The 17,066-nt window shown below is 45.0% G+C and overlaps 1 protein-coding gene across 1 annotated transcript in view; it reads left to right on the top strand.

Annotated features, from left to right (window-relative positions):
• TNFRSF17 (TNF receptor superfamily member 17) overlaps positions 1–16,157 on the top strand; it is a 45,670-nt gene extending 29,513 nt beyond the window's left edge. The window contains exons 2-4 of the mRNA XM_056534830.1: positions 74–151; positions 11,259–11,390; positions 15,449–16,157. Coding sequence (XP_056390805.1) covers positions 74–151; positions 11,259–11,390; positions 15,449–15,726 — 488 coding nt within the window. The 3' untranslated portion in view covers positions 15,727–16,157. The remainder of the gene's footprint in view (positions 1–73; positions 152–11,258; positions 11,391–15,448) is intronic.
• The last annotated feature ends 909 nt before the right edge of the window (positions 16,158–17,066 follow it).

The following is a 17,066-nucleotide window of genomic DNA, read 5'->3' as shown; positions in this document are numbered from 1 at the left end:
ATATTTCACTGCTCCTACCGAATATTATATTCTCTGATTTACATTGTTATTTTTGTTTTATTATTTTGCATAGGGAGAACAACTAATGTCCCAGTGACGCACAAAGAGGTCCCGACCTCGAGTGTTGGGATCACAATAACATATTCAAAAGGTAACCGAAATGCTACCCCCTCAACACTCCTGCCCTAAGCACAGGCTTACAGATGCCTTAAAGGGGTTATCCAGGAAAAACTTATTTTTTATGTATCAACTGGCTCCAGAAAGTTAAACTGATTTGTAAATTACTTCTATTAAAAAAACTTAATCCTTTCTGTACTTATGAGCTGATGAAGTTGAGTTGTTCTTTTCTGTCTAAGTTCTCACTGATGACGCGTGTCTCAGGAACTGCCCAGTTTAGAAGCAAATCCCCATAGCAAACCTCTGTGCAGTTCCCAAGACAAGCAGAGATGTCAGCAGAGAGCACTGTTGCCAGACAGAAATAAACAACTCAACTTCAGCAGCTGATAATTATTGAAAGGATTAAGATTTTTTTAATAGAAGAAATTTACAAATCTGTTTAACTTTCTGGAGCCAGTCGATATACAAAAAAAAGTTTTTTCCTGGAATACCCCTTTAAGGCAAATACAGCCCTGGGTCTAGGTGTTTAGACCCATGCCTATCCCAGGATGGTGTAGAAGTACTCAAGCTGACTGCTACTCCCCTGACTTGCTGCTCTACCAGTCTTGTTGCAGGAGACAGACTGAATAAACTTGTGGGTCTAAACACCCAGACCAATCAAAACTTCTGACATGTTTGTATGACATATGAAAAGTTTTTTTTTTAAGTGTCAGTAAAGCTTTAAAGGGGTTTTCCAGGAATATACTCTTTCTGACCTATCCACAGGAGTACAGAGCCAACATACTCAGTGTAGTGTTAGAGCCGAACAACTGTGTTGGCATCAATCTGACCAGTCTTCAACTTTCCAACCCCATATGCAGAAAACTTTGTTTCCTGACACCTTTCTATTTTCTAATAATATTACAAGGATATTACCATCTTAAGCATTTATTCTATACTCACAGGATTTGCCTTAAATACCTGATAAATGTGGTTCACGAAGCATGCAAAAACAATAGGTGTGCTTTATGTTGCGTTATCCAAGTGTTGAACTGGTAGCATGCAAGCAAAGTAATGCACTCACCTATGTGAGTTACACTCTGAGCACAGCATATCGTAAATGAGCATGTAGCATAAAATTCACTTTGTAATGTGGATTTGTAGTAATAGATCTTACCCTGCCATAGATCCAACAAGGGACACAAAGAAGCAGCAACTTTTTCCATTCCTGTATAGGGTATAAACCTACTCTGTAATCTATATATGTTTATGACCTGAGGAAGAGGAGAGATGCTTCTTGAAATGCGTCATCTTGTGTTTTGCAAATAGACCTTTTATCCTTTTAAATGTATGTGATGGCTGTTTGAGTACTGAGCTCCCAATCAGTGCCTAAAGTATCTGTTTTTGTACCCCTGCACTCTGCAGTCTTTAGATATTGATAAATGTGGTTCCCAAATATTGGGGGGGAATTCATCAAGAGATGTGTAGGTGAACGTCTTTTTACCCCATTAATTTGTGTGGTGGAAACTGTGTACCTGCACCACATTTATTACATTATGCAGGGCATGAGATAAATGTGGTACTGATTGGAGCCCCTTTTGTGACTTTTTGTGCCACAAAATGTGATTTTTTAATTATGCTGTCCACAGCTAGTTTTGTAAGCAAAGTCAGGGCTGGTGTAGATTTTCACCTCTGTTAGCGCAGTTGCACAAAAAGATGTGACAAACTGTAAATTCATACATCATAAATTTCTGCACTGCAAGGTAAACCTTCCTGATGAAAAATCACAAAACTTTGCATTAAAAAAAATCACTGCGCCAAAGAAATGTGGCAAAGAACAGAAAAAACCCCAGGGTAAAACGATTTCTAAATTGCCCTCATTATGAGGAGAATGGAGGTCTGGCGAATCCTGTTCACTGATCTCCGGCATACTTCACTAAGTACAACATAGAAAAATGCAACAGCATTTATTCAGGTCTGGTCACAGGATACAATATTGGGCAACGGGCCGTTTCACGCACACATGCGCTTAATCATGACCTCAGGTCATGATTAAGGGCAGGTGTGCGTGAAACGGCTCGTTGGCCAATATTGTATCCTGTGACCAGACCTGAATAAATGCTGTTGCATTCGAGAGTGCCTCCCGTCCTCTTCCTTATTGGAATATTGGATCTATTCTTCCGTGGGACAGAGCACCAGGACGAGCACAGCTAAGTCTTGACTCCGCCATGTTGGGAGCAGTTCACACCAGCTGCAGTTCTTTGGTAGGCGGCAGTGCCGACACCCTTCTTTTTCTCTATTGTTGAAGTACAACATAGACATGGCTCTGCACATTGAAGTCTATGAGGGTTATGGAAAGATTTGACCTTTGAAAACTACACTTTTATTATCTATCCCAGGCATAGGCAACCTTCGGCACTGCAGATTTTTTGGACTTCATTTCCCATGAATCTTACCAGCATTTTGCTTGTAAAAGCATCATGTAGTCCAAAACATCTGCAGTGCCGAAGTTTGCCTATGCCTGATCTATCCTCTTTAGGTTAGGATTGTACTGCAATTTCCATCTTCAATGGATTTCTTGAGACTGTTGAGTTGCAGTTTTGCCTAGGTGTGGGTCTCGGTGCAACCATATTCACTTATCTTATTTGCGACACAGCATGCTCACTGCAATGCAACACAGAAATTTTGGGTCATTAGACCATTGTCACAGCTAAAATTGCTGTATAGGCCTAGCCTTATAATTGCAATGCTATATATCATTCCATCCTAGCTCCCTCTGTCTAATATATTTTTCTAATCTGACTTTGTTATTTTTCTTATTTTGCATATTCACCATATTCCTCAATGCCATGCAAAGAGGTCCTGTCCACAAGAGCCAGGATCACAGTCACATATAAAACAAAATATAACTAGGAAGATGAAAACATTTTGGGATATTTCCAAAATGTCTTTGACTAGTGATTTCAAAACACACCGACATTGGGTTATGGATAACTGCCTTTTACTGAGCAAGTGCAGATGGTATTACACACAGTACAGAGCAGAGTAGAAAAGATGCTGTGTAACCCTTGGGAGCCCTGTTGCCTTGCTTGGGACTTATGATGCTTTTCACCCAATTGAATGATATAGACTTTAGACTTGAGAATTGAAGATTTTCCACACTGACTAATGTTCTGACAAGGTCCAATTGCTATCACCACCAGGGCTTGACTTACCACTGTACGGGGGAACACTTGCAGAATGGGGACTGACTTGAGAAGATTTTCTTAGGCTGCCCAGCAGATTCACCACACATGACTTCCACCTACTTTCCACACTGTAGCTGAGACTTGGCACTGAGGCTTGACTCAGCACTGAACTGGGGCAACTCCTCCCCCCTACACTATATACTGGCCAATTTAGGGGTTCTCATTGGGCATGCAGGGTCACCTGGTTAACACTGCTTCTCTCTCTCTTAAAGGCATAATACAAAAATTACATGGTGAATACAGTAAATGTTATAAAGTGCTGGAACATATCAAAACATAATAAACATTTTTACAGTGGGCCCAACATATGTGCAGCAGGCATGCCCAAGGAGATCCTCAGCCCACAGGACAGCCTATGGGGCTGGGACACCACAGTTCTATTACCCAAACTAAAAGTATCACACATTTCCCTTTACAGTTTCTTGCAAATGTTGGAGAACTGCTTTCACACCACGTGAAATCCATTGACTTTAATGAGCCAACCAAAATTACAGTTTGACTCCGGTCGGCTCGTTTTCCACCCGTATCCAGTTTTATGACCAGAACTGAAACCGTAGTATACTATGGTTTTAGGTCCGGTCACAAAACCGGATACGGAGCAGAAATGATCCGACCGGAGTCAAACTGTGGATTTCGCCAAAGTCAATGGATTTCAGCGCCGGTCCGGCTGGGGGATGCAGCAGCCCTAGGCTGAAAATGTGGTGTGAAAGCACCCTTACATTGGTTTTGTAGTGTAGAGTTTCTGAACAGTTATTCACACTGCAATAGCCAGTTATAGTGGAAGAGGCATCTTAAAAACAGAGAAAGATTCATTTTTTAAAGAAAATGTATCAAAAGGTTTATTATCTGTCGATGCACTATTGATTTATGGAAGAAAAACATGAAGTGTACCTGTTATTTAGGAAGATGAAGAAAAAATCCCCAAAAAAACCTGCGTAGGTTTGATAGATTAACCCTTTAGAGTGGTGACAAGGTGGTTTTAGGGCTCTCACTCCTTTTCTTGAGTCCCTGAGAGTCACCTCCAGTGTGCACAGCTAGTTCTCAATCAGGAAGAATCAGAGCTGGTCTGTTTTCTAGTAGTACACACATGAACTTTCTTCCCCTTAAGGCAGTGATGTTCAAACTGTGGCCCCCCAGATGTTTCAAAACTACAACTCCCAGCATGCCCAGACAGCCGTTTGCTGTCTGGGCATGCTAGGATTCGCAAAGCATGCTGGGATTTGTAGTTTTGCCTTGATGGCCCGTCACTGCCTTAAGGGGACATAAAAGGCGATCTGTCACAAAGATCGGGATCGTCAAATTGTGTTTTGTCTTCCTGGCGCTCGACTTCAGCACATCACAGATTGGATTAACAGATATGTGATAATTTAGTGACTACTAAAAATGGTAGTTGGGAGGTGTTAAAAAATGATAAGGAGAAGAAGAAATTCTCTAAATAAGTGAAATTTGTAAAATAAAATTACAAAAATTGCAACAGAGAGAACAATTGCCATAGTAGGTAAAAAGAACCCAAACATACTCTTCATCTACATAAATAAAACTTAAAACTGTCACGATGCCGGCTGGCAGGTAGTGGATCCTCTGTGCCAGAGAGGGATTGGCGTGGACCGTGCTAGTGGATCGGTTCTAAGTCACTACTGGTTTTCACCAGAGCCCGCCGCAAAGCGGGATGGTCTTGCTGCGGCGGTAGTGACCAGGTCGTATCCACTAGCAACGGCTCAACCTCTCTGGCTGCTGAAGATAGGCGCGGTACAAGGGAGTAGACAGAAGCAAGGTCGGACGTAGCAGAAGGTCGGGGCAGGCAGCAAGGATCGTAGTCAGGGGCAACGGCAGGAGGTCTGGAACACAGGCTAGGAACATACAAGGAAACGCTTTCACTGGCACGATGGCAACAAGATCCGGCAAGGAAGTGCAGGGGAAGTGAGGTGATATAGGGAAGTGCACAGGTGATAACACTAATTGGAACCACTGCGCCAATCAGCGGCGCAGTGGCCCTTTAAATCGCAAAGACCCGGCGCGCGCGCGCCCTAGGGAGCGGGGCCGTGCGCGTCGGGACAGGACTGACGGAGAGCGAGTCAGGTACGGGAGCCGGGGTGCGCATCGCGAGCGGGCGCTACCCGCATCGCGAATCGCATCCCGGCTGGAGGCGGTATCGCAGCGCCCCGGGTCAGTGGATCTGACCGGAGCGCTGCAGTGAGGAGAGTGTAGCGAGCGCTCCGAGGAGGAGCGGGGACCCGGAGCGCTTGGCGTAACAGTACCCCCCCCCTTGGGTCTCCCCCTCTTCTTAGTGCCTGAGAACCTGAGGAGCAGACTTTTGTCTAGGATGTTGTCCTCAGGTTCCCAGGATCTCTCTTCTGGACCACAACCCTCCCAATCCACTAAAAAAAAGGTTTTCCCTCTGACCTTTTTAGATGCCAGAATCTCTTTGACGGAGAAGATGTCCGAGGAGCCGGAAACAGGAGTGGGAGGAACAGATTTGGGAGAGAAACGGTTAATGATAAGTGGTTTAAGAAGAGAAACGTGAAAGGCATTAGGAATACGAAGAGAAGGAGGAAGAAGAAGTTTGTAAGAGACAGGATTAATCTGGCACAAAATTTTGAAAGGACCAAGATAGCGTGGTCCCAACTTATAGCTAGGGACACGGAAGCGGACATATTTAGCGGAGAGCCATACCTTGTCTCCAGGGGAAAAAATGGGAGGAGCTCTTCTTTTCTTATCCGCGAACTTCTTCATGCGTGATGAAGCCTGTAAGAGAGAATTTTGGGTCTCTCTCCATATGATGGAAAGATCACGAGAAATTTCATCCACAGCGGGCAGACCAGAGGGCAAGGGGGTAGGGAGGGGGGGAAGAGGGTGACGGCCGTACACCACGAAAAATGGGGATTTGGAGGAAGATTCAGAGACTCTGAAGTTATACGAGAATTCGGCCCATGGTAGAAGATCTGCCCAGTCATCCTGGCGGGAGGAAACAAAATGTCGTAAATAATCACCCAAGACCTGGTTAATTCTTTCTACTTGTCCATTGGATTGAGGATGATATGCAGAAGAAAAATTTAATTTAATCTTGAGTTGTTTACAGAGAGCCCTCCAGAATTTAGACACGAATTGGACGCCTCTATCCGAGACGATCTGCGTGGGCAACCCGTGAAGACGAAAAATGTGTACAAAAAATTGTTTAGCCAACTGAGGCGCTGAAGGAAGACCAGGAAGAGGGATGAAATGTGCCATTTTGGAGAATCGATCAACGACCACCCAAATAACAGTGTTGCCATGGGATGGGGGTAAGTCAGTAATAAAATCCATACCAATCAGAGACCAAGGCTGTTCGGGGACAGGCAGAGGATGAAGAAAACCAGCGGGCTTCTGGCGAGGAGTCTTATCCCGGGCACAGATAGTGCAGGCTCGCACAAAGTCCACAACATCCGTCTCCAGAGTCGGCCACCAATAGTAGCGAGAGATGAGTTGCACAGATTTCTTGATGCCCGCATGACCTGCGAGATGGGAAGAGTGGCCCCATTTGAGGATTCCGAGGCGTTGGCGTGGAGAAACAAAGGTCTTTCCTGGAGGAGTTTGCCTGATGGAGGCTGGAGAAGTGGAAATCAGGCAGTCAGGAGGAATGATGTGTTGCGGAGAGAGTTCAACTTCAGAAGCATCCGAGGAACGAGAGAGAGCATCGGCCCTAATGTTCTTATCGGCAGGCCGAAAGTGAATTTCAAAATTAAATCGGGCAAAGAACAGAGACCACCTGGCCTGGCGAGGATTCAGCCGTTGGGCAGACTGGAGGTAGGAGAGGTTCTTGTGATCGGTGTAAATAATAACTGGAAATCTTGATCCCTCCAGCAGATGCCTCCATTCCTCAAGTGCTAATTTAATGGCTAGAAGCTCTCGATCCTCGATGGAGTAGTTTCTCTCCGCCGGAGAGAAGGTCCTAGAAAAAAAACCACAAGTAACAGCATGCCCGGAAGAATTTTTTTGTAGAAGGACAGCTCCAGCTCCCACAGAGGAGGCATCAACCTCCAATAGGAAGGGTTTAGATGGGTCAGGTCTGGAGAGCACGGGAGCCGAAGAAAAGGCAGACTTGAGCCGTTTAAAGGCGTCTTCCGCTTGAGGAGGCCAAGACTTGGGATCGGCATTTTTTTGGTTAAAGCCACGATAGGAGCCACAACGGTAGAAAAATGTGGAATAAATTGTCTGTAATAATTGGCGAACCCCAAAAAACGTTGGATAGCACGGAGTCCGGAGGGGCGTGGCCAATCTAAGACGGCAGAGAGTTTGTCTGGATCCATTTGTAGTCCCTGGCCAGAGACCAAGTATCCTAGGAAAGGAAGAGATTGGCATTCAAACAGACATTTCTCTATTTTGGCATAGAGTTGATTGTCACGAAGTCTCTGAAGAACCATACGGACATGCTGGCGGTGTTCTTCTAGATTGGCAGAAAAAATCAGGATATCGTCCAGATATACAACAACACAGGAGTATAAAAGATCACGAAAAATTTCATTAACAAAGTCTTGGAAGACGGCAGGGGCGTTGCACAGGCCAAAGGGCATGACCAGATACTCAAAGTGTCCATCTCTGGTGTTAAATGCCGTTTTCCATTCATCCTCCTCTCTGATGCGGATGAGATTATAAGCACCTCTTAAGTCCAGTTTGGTAAAGATGTGGGCACCTTGGAGGCGATCAAAGAGTTCAGAGATGAGAGGTAGGGGGTAGCGGTTCTTAACCGTGATTTTATTAAGACCGCGGTAGTCAATGCAAGGGCGTAGAGAGCCATCTTTTTTGGACACAAAGAAAAATCCGGCTCCGGCAGGAGAGGAGGATTTACGGATAAAGCCCTTTTTTAAATTTTCCTGGACGTATTCAGACATGGCAAGAGTCTCTGGGGCGGACAGAGGATAAATTCTGCCCCGGGGTGGAGTAGTGCCCGGGAGGAGGTCGATAGGACAATCATAAGGCCTGTGAGGAGGTAGAGTCTCAGCTTGTTTTTTGCAAAAAACATCCGCAAAGTCCATATAGGCCTTAGGGAGACCGGTTACGGGAGGAACCACAGAGTCACGGCAAGGGTTACTGGGAACCGGTTTTAGGCAGTCCTTGGAACAAGAGGGCCCCCAACTCTTGATCTCCCCAGTGGACCAATCCAGGGTTGGGGAGTGAAGTTGAAGCCAGGGAAGTCCAAGGAGAATTTCAGAAGTGCAATTGGGAAGGACCAAAAGTTCAATCCTCTCGTAATGAGGTCCGATGTGCATTAGAAGGGGCTCCGTGCGGAAACGTATGGTACAGTCCAATCTTTCATTGTTTACACAATTGATGTAGAGGGGTCTGGCGAGACTGGTCACCGGGATGTTGAACCTGTTGACGAGAGAGGCCAAAATAAAATTTCCTGCAGATCCGGAGTCCAAGAAGGCCACAGCAGAGAAGGAGAAGGCAGATGCAGACATCCGCACAGGCACAGTAAGACGTGGAGAAGCAGAGTAGACATCAAGGACTGTCTCACCTTTGTGCGGAGTCAGCGTACGTCTTTCCAGGCGGGGAGGACGGATAGGACAATCCTTCAGGAAGTGTTCGGTACTAGCACAGTACAGGCAGAGATTCTCCATGCGGCGTCGTGTCCTCTCTTGAGGTGTCAGGCGAGACCGGTCGACCTGCATAGCCTCCACGGCGGGAGGCACAGGAACAGATTGCAGGGGACCAGAGGAGAGAGGAGCCGGGGAGAAGAAACGCCTCGTGCGAACAGAGTCCATATCCTGGCGGAGCTCCTGATGCCTTTCGGAAAAACGCATGTCAATGCGAGTGGCTAGGTGAATGAGTTCATGTAGATTAGCAGGGATTTCTCGTGCGGCCAGAACATCTTTAATGTTGCTGGATAGGCCTTTTTTAAAGGTCGCGCAGAGGGCCTCATTATTCCAGGATAATTCTGAAGCAAGAGTACGGAATTGTACGGCATACTCGCCAACGGAACAATTACCCTGGACCAGGTTCAACAGGGCAGTCTCAGCAGAAGAGGCTCGGGCAGGTTCCTCAAAGACACTTCGAATTTCCGAGAAGAAGGAGTGTACAGAGGCAGTGACGGGGTCATTGCGGTCCCAGAGCGGTGTGGCCCAAGACAGGGCTTTTCCAGACAGAAGGCTGACTACGAAAGCCACCTTAGACCTTTCAGTGGGAAACTGGTCCGACATCATCTCCAGGTGCAGGGAACATTGGGAAAGAAAGCCACGGCAAAACTTAGAGTCCCCATCAAATTTATCCGGCAAGGATAGTCGTAGACCAGAAGCGGCCACTCGCTGCGGAGGAGATGCAGGAGCTGGCGGAGGAGATGATTGCTGAAGCTGTGGTAGTAACTGCTGAAGCATAACGGTCAGTTGAGACAGCTGTTGGCCTTGTTGCGCTATCTGTTGCGACTGCTGGGCGACCACCGTGGTGAGGTCAGCGACAACTGGCAGAGGAACTTCAGCGGGATCCATGGCCGGATCTACTGTCACGATGCCGGCTGGCAGGTAGTGGATCCTCTGTGCCAGAGAGGGATTGGCGTGGACCGTGCTAGTGGATCGGTTCTAAGTCACTACTGGTTTTCACCAGAGCCCGCCGCAAAGCGGGATGGTCTTGCTGCGGCGGTAGTGACCAGGTCGTATCCACTAGCAACGGCTCAACCTCTCTGGCTGCTGAAGATAGGCGCGGTACAAGGGAGTAGACAGAAGCAAGGTCGGACGTAGCAGAAGGTCGGGGCAGGCAGCAAGGATCGTAGTCAGGGGCAACGGCAGGAGGTCTGGAACACAGGCTAGGAACATACAAGGAAACGCTTTCACTGGCACGATGGCAACAAGATCCGGCAAGGAAGTGCAGGGGAAGTGAGGTGATATAGGGAAGTGCACAGGTGATAACACTAATTGGAACCACTGCGCCAATCAGCGGCGCAGTGGCCCTTTAAATCGCAAAGACCCGGCGCGCGCGCGCCCTAGGGAGCGGGGCCGCGCGCGCCGGGACAGGACTGACGGAGAGCGAGTCAGGTACGGGAGCCGGGGTGCGCATCGCGAGCGGGCGCTACCCGCATCGCGAATCGCATCCCGGCTGGAGGCGGTATCGCAGCGCCCCGGGTCAGTGGATCTGACCGGAGCGCTGCAGTGAGGAGAGTGTAGCGAGCGCTCCGGGGAGGAGCGGGGACCCGGAGCGCTTGGCGTAACAAAAACTTTGTCTATATAAAACTTAAAACTGCAAATATTGGCCCCCTAAGACATAATATGGATATAATGGTGGAAGAGAATAAAGAAAAGGCAAATCTACTAATTGCCTTCTTCTCTATTGTATTTACACAAGAAAACCCAATGTCAGAGCTCATGAGAAAATTGTCAAGCAAATCTCACCTAACAAGAAGTGCGGTGCTGCCTTATCAACATTAATACACACAAATCACAAGGCCCAGATGGCATTCATCCCACTGTTACTCCTTATATTACTCCTTATATTTAAAGATTCTATAATGTTAGTGATTGCTCCACAGAACTGGTGCTTAGCAAATGTGGTGCGAATATTCAAAAAGGGGTCAAAAAGGGATCCTGGAAGCTATAGGCCTGTAAGTTTAACCTCTTTTGTGGGTAAAATTTTTGAGGGTTTTCTAAGAGATGCTATTCTGGAGTATCTTAATGAAAATAACCTTCTAACACACCACCAACATTGGTTTATGCAGGTTTAGTCCTGTCAGACTAATCTGATCAGCTCCTATGAGGATGTCAGTTACTGTATAGACCTGGCTGAAGGTAGGTAAAGAAGGTAAAGATACTTTGATCTAGGGTTCCTGAGCATGCCATCAATAACAAGATTGAGACTGCCATGTTGTTTAAATCATAAAATCTATTTTAAAAAATGATGCAATTATGATGGATTTATGCAATTAACATGTTTTATTATTTACTTTTTTAGGCCCTGATAGCCCTCAGGCAGCAGATAACAATAACTACATGCTTTGGTTGGTGTTGGCATTGTTTGTTGTGGCAATATCAATTGTATTCATTGTAACAATTATGCTGCATAGAAATCGGAAGCTGCGTGCAGGTAAAGTATTTGACCTTTTTAGTGAAAATTGTAGAACCTGAAATGTAATGTGTTCCTAAATACCTCTTTTATACACTATATTTGGTGAGGATGTAATGAGAGCAGATGAAATTACCCTAGGGGCAGTTCGCATTAACCCCTTGTGTTTGTGACGCCAGGGCGTGGTTTAACCTCTTCACCACCCTAAGGTATACCGCTGGATCCTGGGCTGGGCACGGGGCAAATAATGACTGACTTGACTGAGACTGACTAGACAGACATCACCCTGTTTGCAGCTTACCAGATTTTGACGTTCACTTGTGGGGCAGTGGACTTGCTGCGTGGTAAGCTTTGGGCCACCTCAGGACACCAGACACTCTCTCAGAACTTGACCTCACTGCACTCAGCAAAGACTTGGACTAAGAGAATGAACTAGCTCTTCCCAGGGTTTATATGGAGCAGACTCAGGAGGGGTCCCATAGGTCACATGGTTACAACACTTAGCAACATTACTTAAAGGTACATAACACTATATACACTTTACATTAATTGCCATAGGCATTTAACACTATTCACTGAATAGAGTCTGCCTGACAGGGGTAAAGGGGTGCTACTCCTGTACTGGGCCACCTCAAACTACCCCACTTAACAACAGCTGTCCCTCTTAACAACAGCATGATGTGGCCACTGAGGCCTGGCAACAACAGTAGATACAGTTCCTGGGGCATTTTGAGACAATGTCCTTCACAGGGCTTGTGAACAGATGAACTGGGGAAAGAGTCCATGTGGCATTGCAATTAATGTCCTTATATGCTCCAATGTTTGAGGGTATTAATAACTGGGATTATGAAATATAAACATGTGAAATCTTTTTGGTCTTGCAACTGTATACTTAGCAGATATTTAGCAGATATAGGAGGGGGGGGCAGGGGTCACTAAATGATGCTTAAGTACATATCAAATTGGAACTGCTCATGGAAGGAAACGATATGTAACAGTATTCAGATCTGTTGCCACCTTTTTGGCATTCATGGCTGTTACCTTTTTACATTTAGTCTCTCCAGGACCACACAAATTTTAGTTTATGCACTTTCATTTTTTCCTCATAGCCTTTTTATAGCCATAATTGTTATTATTTTTTCATATAATGGCTGGCTTTTGCAGGACCAATTTTACTTTGAAGTTACTTCCTTCATGTACTGCATTGATCCATGATATCTGTGCTGTATTGGTACTGTCTGTGGCAGGGTGTATTGATACCTGTCTGTGGGAGGCTGTATTGCAACATGTCTGTGGCAGTCTCTATCTATAGAATCAGATCGGCAGCCACAGAGACTCAGGTAAGCGCCCCTTGCTGCCAGGACAACGGATCTCCTGGCTGCTGCCCCACCAATGATTACTTAAACATGCATTTAAATGTCGCTGTCAACTTTCACAGCAGATTTTAAAACGTTAATAGTTGGTCATTGCAATATTAGCAGCGGCCCCCAGCAACTGAAATCAGCTGGGGGACGCAGGGTATGGAGTGCGTTTGAGTCAGGAGCCTGCTCTATACACCTTTTGTGGCACCATGACGGATTAGAACCATCATGGGTTGTCAACGGGCTAAAGGGTTTGTCCCATCATTAAATTTCATATTCATTATATAGATCACAAAATTGAACAATGTTTGTTATTTATATGTTATCATGACAGGACACTGAGTGCAGGAGGACCTGTATGCTCAGTCCTCTCTCTATTCACTGCTGAGCAGCCAGAATAAATACCTTTATGCATTGCTTGTCAGGGACCAGAACCACTGCAGTAGGATGGCAGTATAGTTAGGAAGACTCCTTCTGCAGAGGAGGTAAAAAAACATACATTTCAATCTGCCAGAGGATTCTATCCTCCAAGGCACATATTAGCAGCAACACCAATGGGGAAACATGGAAGCAAAAAAGTGGTCACCTGGCAATTTTAGTACATACTCTGGCAGATAGATATTTCTTTCTACAGGGACTGTGGGAAAATTTATTTTACACAGATACAATAGGTTAGTAATACTCTGGGGAGTATTAAAGGGAGTTTTCAACTTTTTAAAATGAATGGCTTATTCCCCAGATAGACCATCAATATCAGATCTGTGGGGATCTGACACCTTGCACCCATGCTGATCAGCTGTGTAATGAAACCGCAAGCACGCTCGGATCCTTAACGGGTCGGATGCAAACAGCAATGTGAACCTAGCCTTACACACTTTAGTAATATGGGAACAGCTAATTCATGGGCACTACTGTATGTATGGCTGATGCTGCTGCAATTTTAAATACATGTAATGGAGGAGATAGATGTCTTCTTGATATAATAACCCATGGAGATTTATAGCAGTATAGATATCTGAAATATGTATTCAACCCTGAGCGCTAGAATTGGTGAGTAAGTAGAGTTACAAATCCTTTATTTTTACATTTGGAAAGTACAAGCTGGCAGCTGGCAGTTGTGCATTTAATGAGCACACAGTTCTGGGCAACAGCAGGGTCAGTAGGCTTCAATGCCGTTATGAGAGAAAACATTCTCTGAATTAGGTCCTGTATACTCTTCTGAAAGCACGCAGCACAGCTTCTGGTATTTTGGTAACTCAGATCGAAAGCTCGGGGAATTCTCAGATGATAAATCTGTCAGTATTTGCATAAACATTACTTCTTATTTTGCAGTAAGGAAACTTTGACAAATAATCCATTGGATCCCTATTCATAGTTCAGACCAGTTCATAGACCTGTGAACTAAATGTAGTTTCTCAAAAGGTGTTGCGTGAAGCCTTATTCAGAAACTGTAACCAGACCAACCTTAGTGTGCCAGTACTCAGATGCCATTTCTACTTCTGCTACTCCGGTATCTACCTTTCTGCTTTCAGAAAACAAGAAAGAAAATTTCACCCTAAAATTTACAATTATCCATACAGTATATGATTGAGGCTATATTTATGGGCTTCTGCCAGACAATATGTCGGATATGTGTCAAAAAGGGAAGCTGCAGTAAAGCCCAAGGGGCCCATTAACTTTATTGGGTCAAACGTCATTAACAAGATCAGTTTTACTACAGGCTTCTAAGAAGCTTTAAAAAAAAAAAAAAACTGACAACCAGTATGGCTGCACTTCCTATTATCACAAAAAATGGTCAATTAAACATCTGTTAGTGAATAACACAATATCAAACTTTCACTATTGGCCTAACTTTTCTCATTTACTTTTGGATTCTTTCATTTTTTTTGAAAATCTACTGTGCCTAGACTGCCTAATAAAACAATAAAAACTCCCCACCCTGATACTGGAGACTACAAGGGAGTGGAGGTAGGTGGGTTAAAGCTTTATTGTTTTAATAGGTAGCCTAGACACAGAAGATAATAATCCCCCAGACAATCCATTTAAAGGAGAACTCGGAATATAAAAATTGTCACCCATACTGCCGGCAGTAAAAATATAAAGATGTAAATACCTTCCTCCCCTCCCCCGGGGCCTCCGGTAACCGGCTCCAGTCTCCGCCACGATCCATTTTCTGGTTGCCGGTGGTTGGATGAATCAGCCAATCACCAGCCACAGCGCAGTCCGACTCAGCCGGCAATAGGCTGAGCGGCAGTGTGAAAACGCTTCAGGACACAAAATTCTTCACTACACCGGCACCTGCGGCAAGGGACGAAAACGTCACACTGCTGCTCAGCCTATCGCCGGCCGAGTCGGACTGCGCTGTGGCTGGTGATTGGCTGATTCATCTGACCACCGGCAACCAGGAAGTGGATTGCGGCGGAGACCGGAGACGATTACCTGAGGCCCCGGGGGAGCGGAGGAAGGTATGTACATCTTAATTTTTTTACTGCCGGCACTATGGAGGACAATTTTTATGTTCTGGAGTTCTCCTTTAAAGAAGGGCATAAAAGGTAGAAAGGTAAAAGTTAGTCCAATCTGAATATTGTTAAAAAAATTTCATTGATTTTCTTGCTATACTTGCCATGTACTATATTGAAGATAACACATTTGTTTCTGTAAACTTCTTTAGGCTTGAATTGCTTTGAAATGACTTAACATGTGCAATTGTGTTCTCAGGTTATTTTGCTGATGCCTGTAGCAACGTTACAACTAAATCCAGATTTAACAGTGATGAATCAGAACAAGACCAGTACAATGAAATAAAGAAGCCAGTTGCAGAGAGTGAAGATGTGGACAGTCCTGTGAACGACAATAGTTATGACAATGCTCTGTCTAACTACTTGTTTCCTTTGCCGGCTGAAGAGGAAGGAGCTGCTATTCTTGTCACCACAAAAACATCTGCTTGTTTTAATCCTGGGCCAGGTGTGAGGGGAGATGCTTTTGTGGAAATATAACATCACAATGTTCTGTCGTGGATGAAGACAACAGGAGACACCTAGAGCTCTGTACCTGTTGTATCCATTTATATGCTAAGACATTACAGTTAGGACTTTGATGCTACTATCTTTGTCAGGAGGACATTATTTAACGTGGTACCTCATACTTTGTATACTTATATGAAATGCATGTCAGACTTGCCGGGTGTTCTTCATACCAAACATAAGCTAGGCTTGTCTTCATCTGGGAAAAGGTTGAGTTCACTGCCCCATTCCTTATCAAAATGACTTGTAACCACCCCTGCCTGTTAGTCCCAGCAGCTACCTTTGACATGTCTCTGTTTTTATAAGTAGAGTTACACATTACCTGTCAACCCACTCCTGATTATGTGTCATGTCCTGGATTTATCAAACTGTGAGAAAGAAAAACTTTCTGGTTTTGCCTATAATAACCAATCACAGCTCAGATGTCATATCTTAAAGGGTTACTCCGGTCCCCAGAGTCCGGAACATTGAGTTCCGAATGTTGGGTGCGGGCTTCCGTAGTCACGCTGCCCCCTCGTGACGTGACAGGTGTCGCGCCCCCTTCCCATAGAGGGGGCGGGCGTCCGTCATGAGGGGGCGGGCGTGAATACGGAAGCCCGCACCCAGCATTCGTAACTCAATGTTCCGGTCGCTGAGGACCGGAGTAACCCTTTAACATCATCTGGTAAAGTTTTTCACTCACACATTTTTCATAAATCTGGGCCCACATCTTTTAGCATGTCAACACCAAAGTATGCATCACATTTCCAAATTTCAATTGACAGGGCTTCTACAAAGCATTTTTTATTTTTACATTCTCTCCCTTGCTAGCATAAAAAAAAAAATCGGTATATTTAAATAGTGCAGCAATGACTTTTGCTAATTCTCAAAGCATAAATGTCATTTTAAGTAGCTTTTCTGGATGATTTGTGTTATGTACACATTAGAAATAGCACTATTTCTTGCCATCTATGGCATTTTTTACCAGTTTTTCTTAATACAGGATCCATCTCTAATTTTCAATTGTTGCATATACACAGCACACACAGACAATTGCAGATTAGGCTCCCCTATGTCTCTAAAGCACACCCTCAGAAGAAGTAGCATAAATTATATTATAGAGCAGCAGAGAGGAGTGTTAGCTGTAAATGAAAGGAATTATTCAATAGGGGGTTAAAACTATGCCTATCATGTGTTATATAATAAAAATAAACCTGTACTCACCTTCAGCTCTCTCGTGGTGTTCTACGAATCGTTGGCCGCAGTGATGTCCCACATTGGCCAGTGATTCACTGTGCGGCAGTATAACACATTGGTCTCGGGTGCTTCCTGGG

The sequence above is a fragment of the Hyla sarda genome, chromosome 8 (genome assembly GCF_029499605.1).
Source record: "Hyla sarda isolate aHylSar1 chromosome 8, aHylSar1.hap1, whole genome shotgun sequence".
Classification (NCBI taxonomy): domain Eukaryota; kingdom Metazoa; phylum Chordata; class Amphibia; order Anura; family Hylidae; genus Hyla; species Hyla sarda.
The sequence above is the reverse complement of the archived record's forward strand: the minus strand, read 5'-3'. Positions and strand labels throughout refer to the sequence as shown.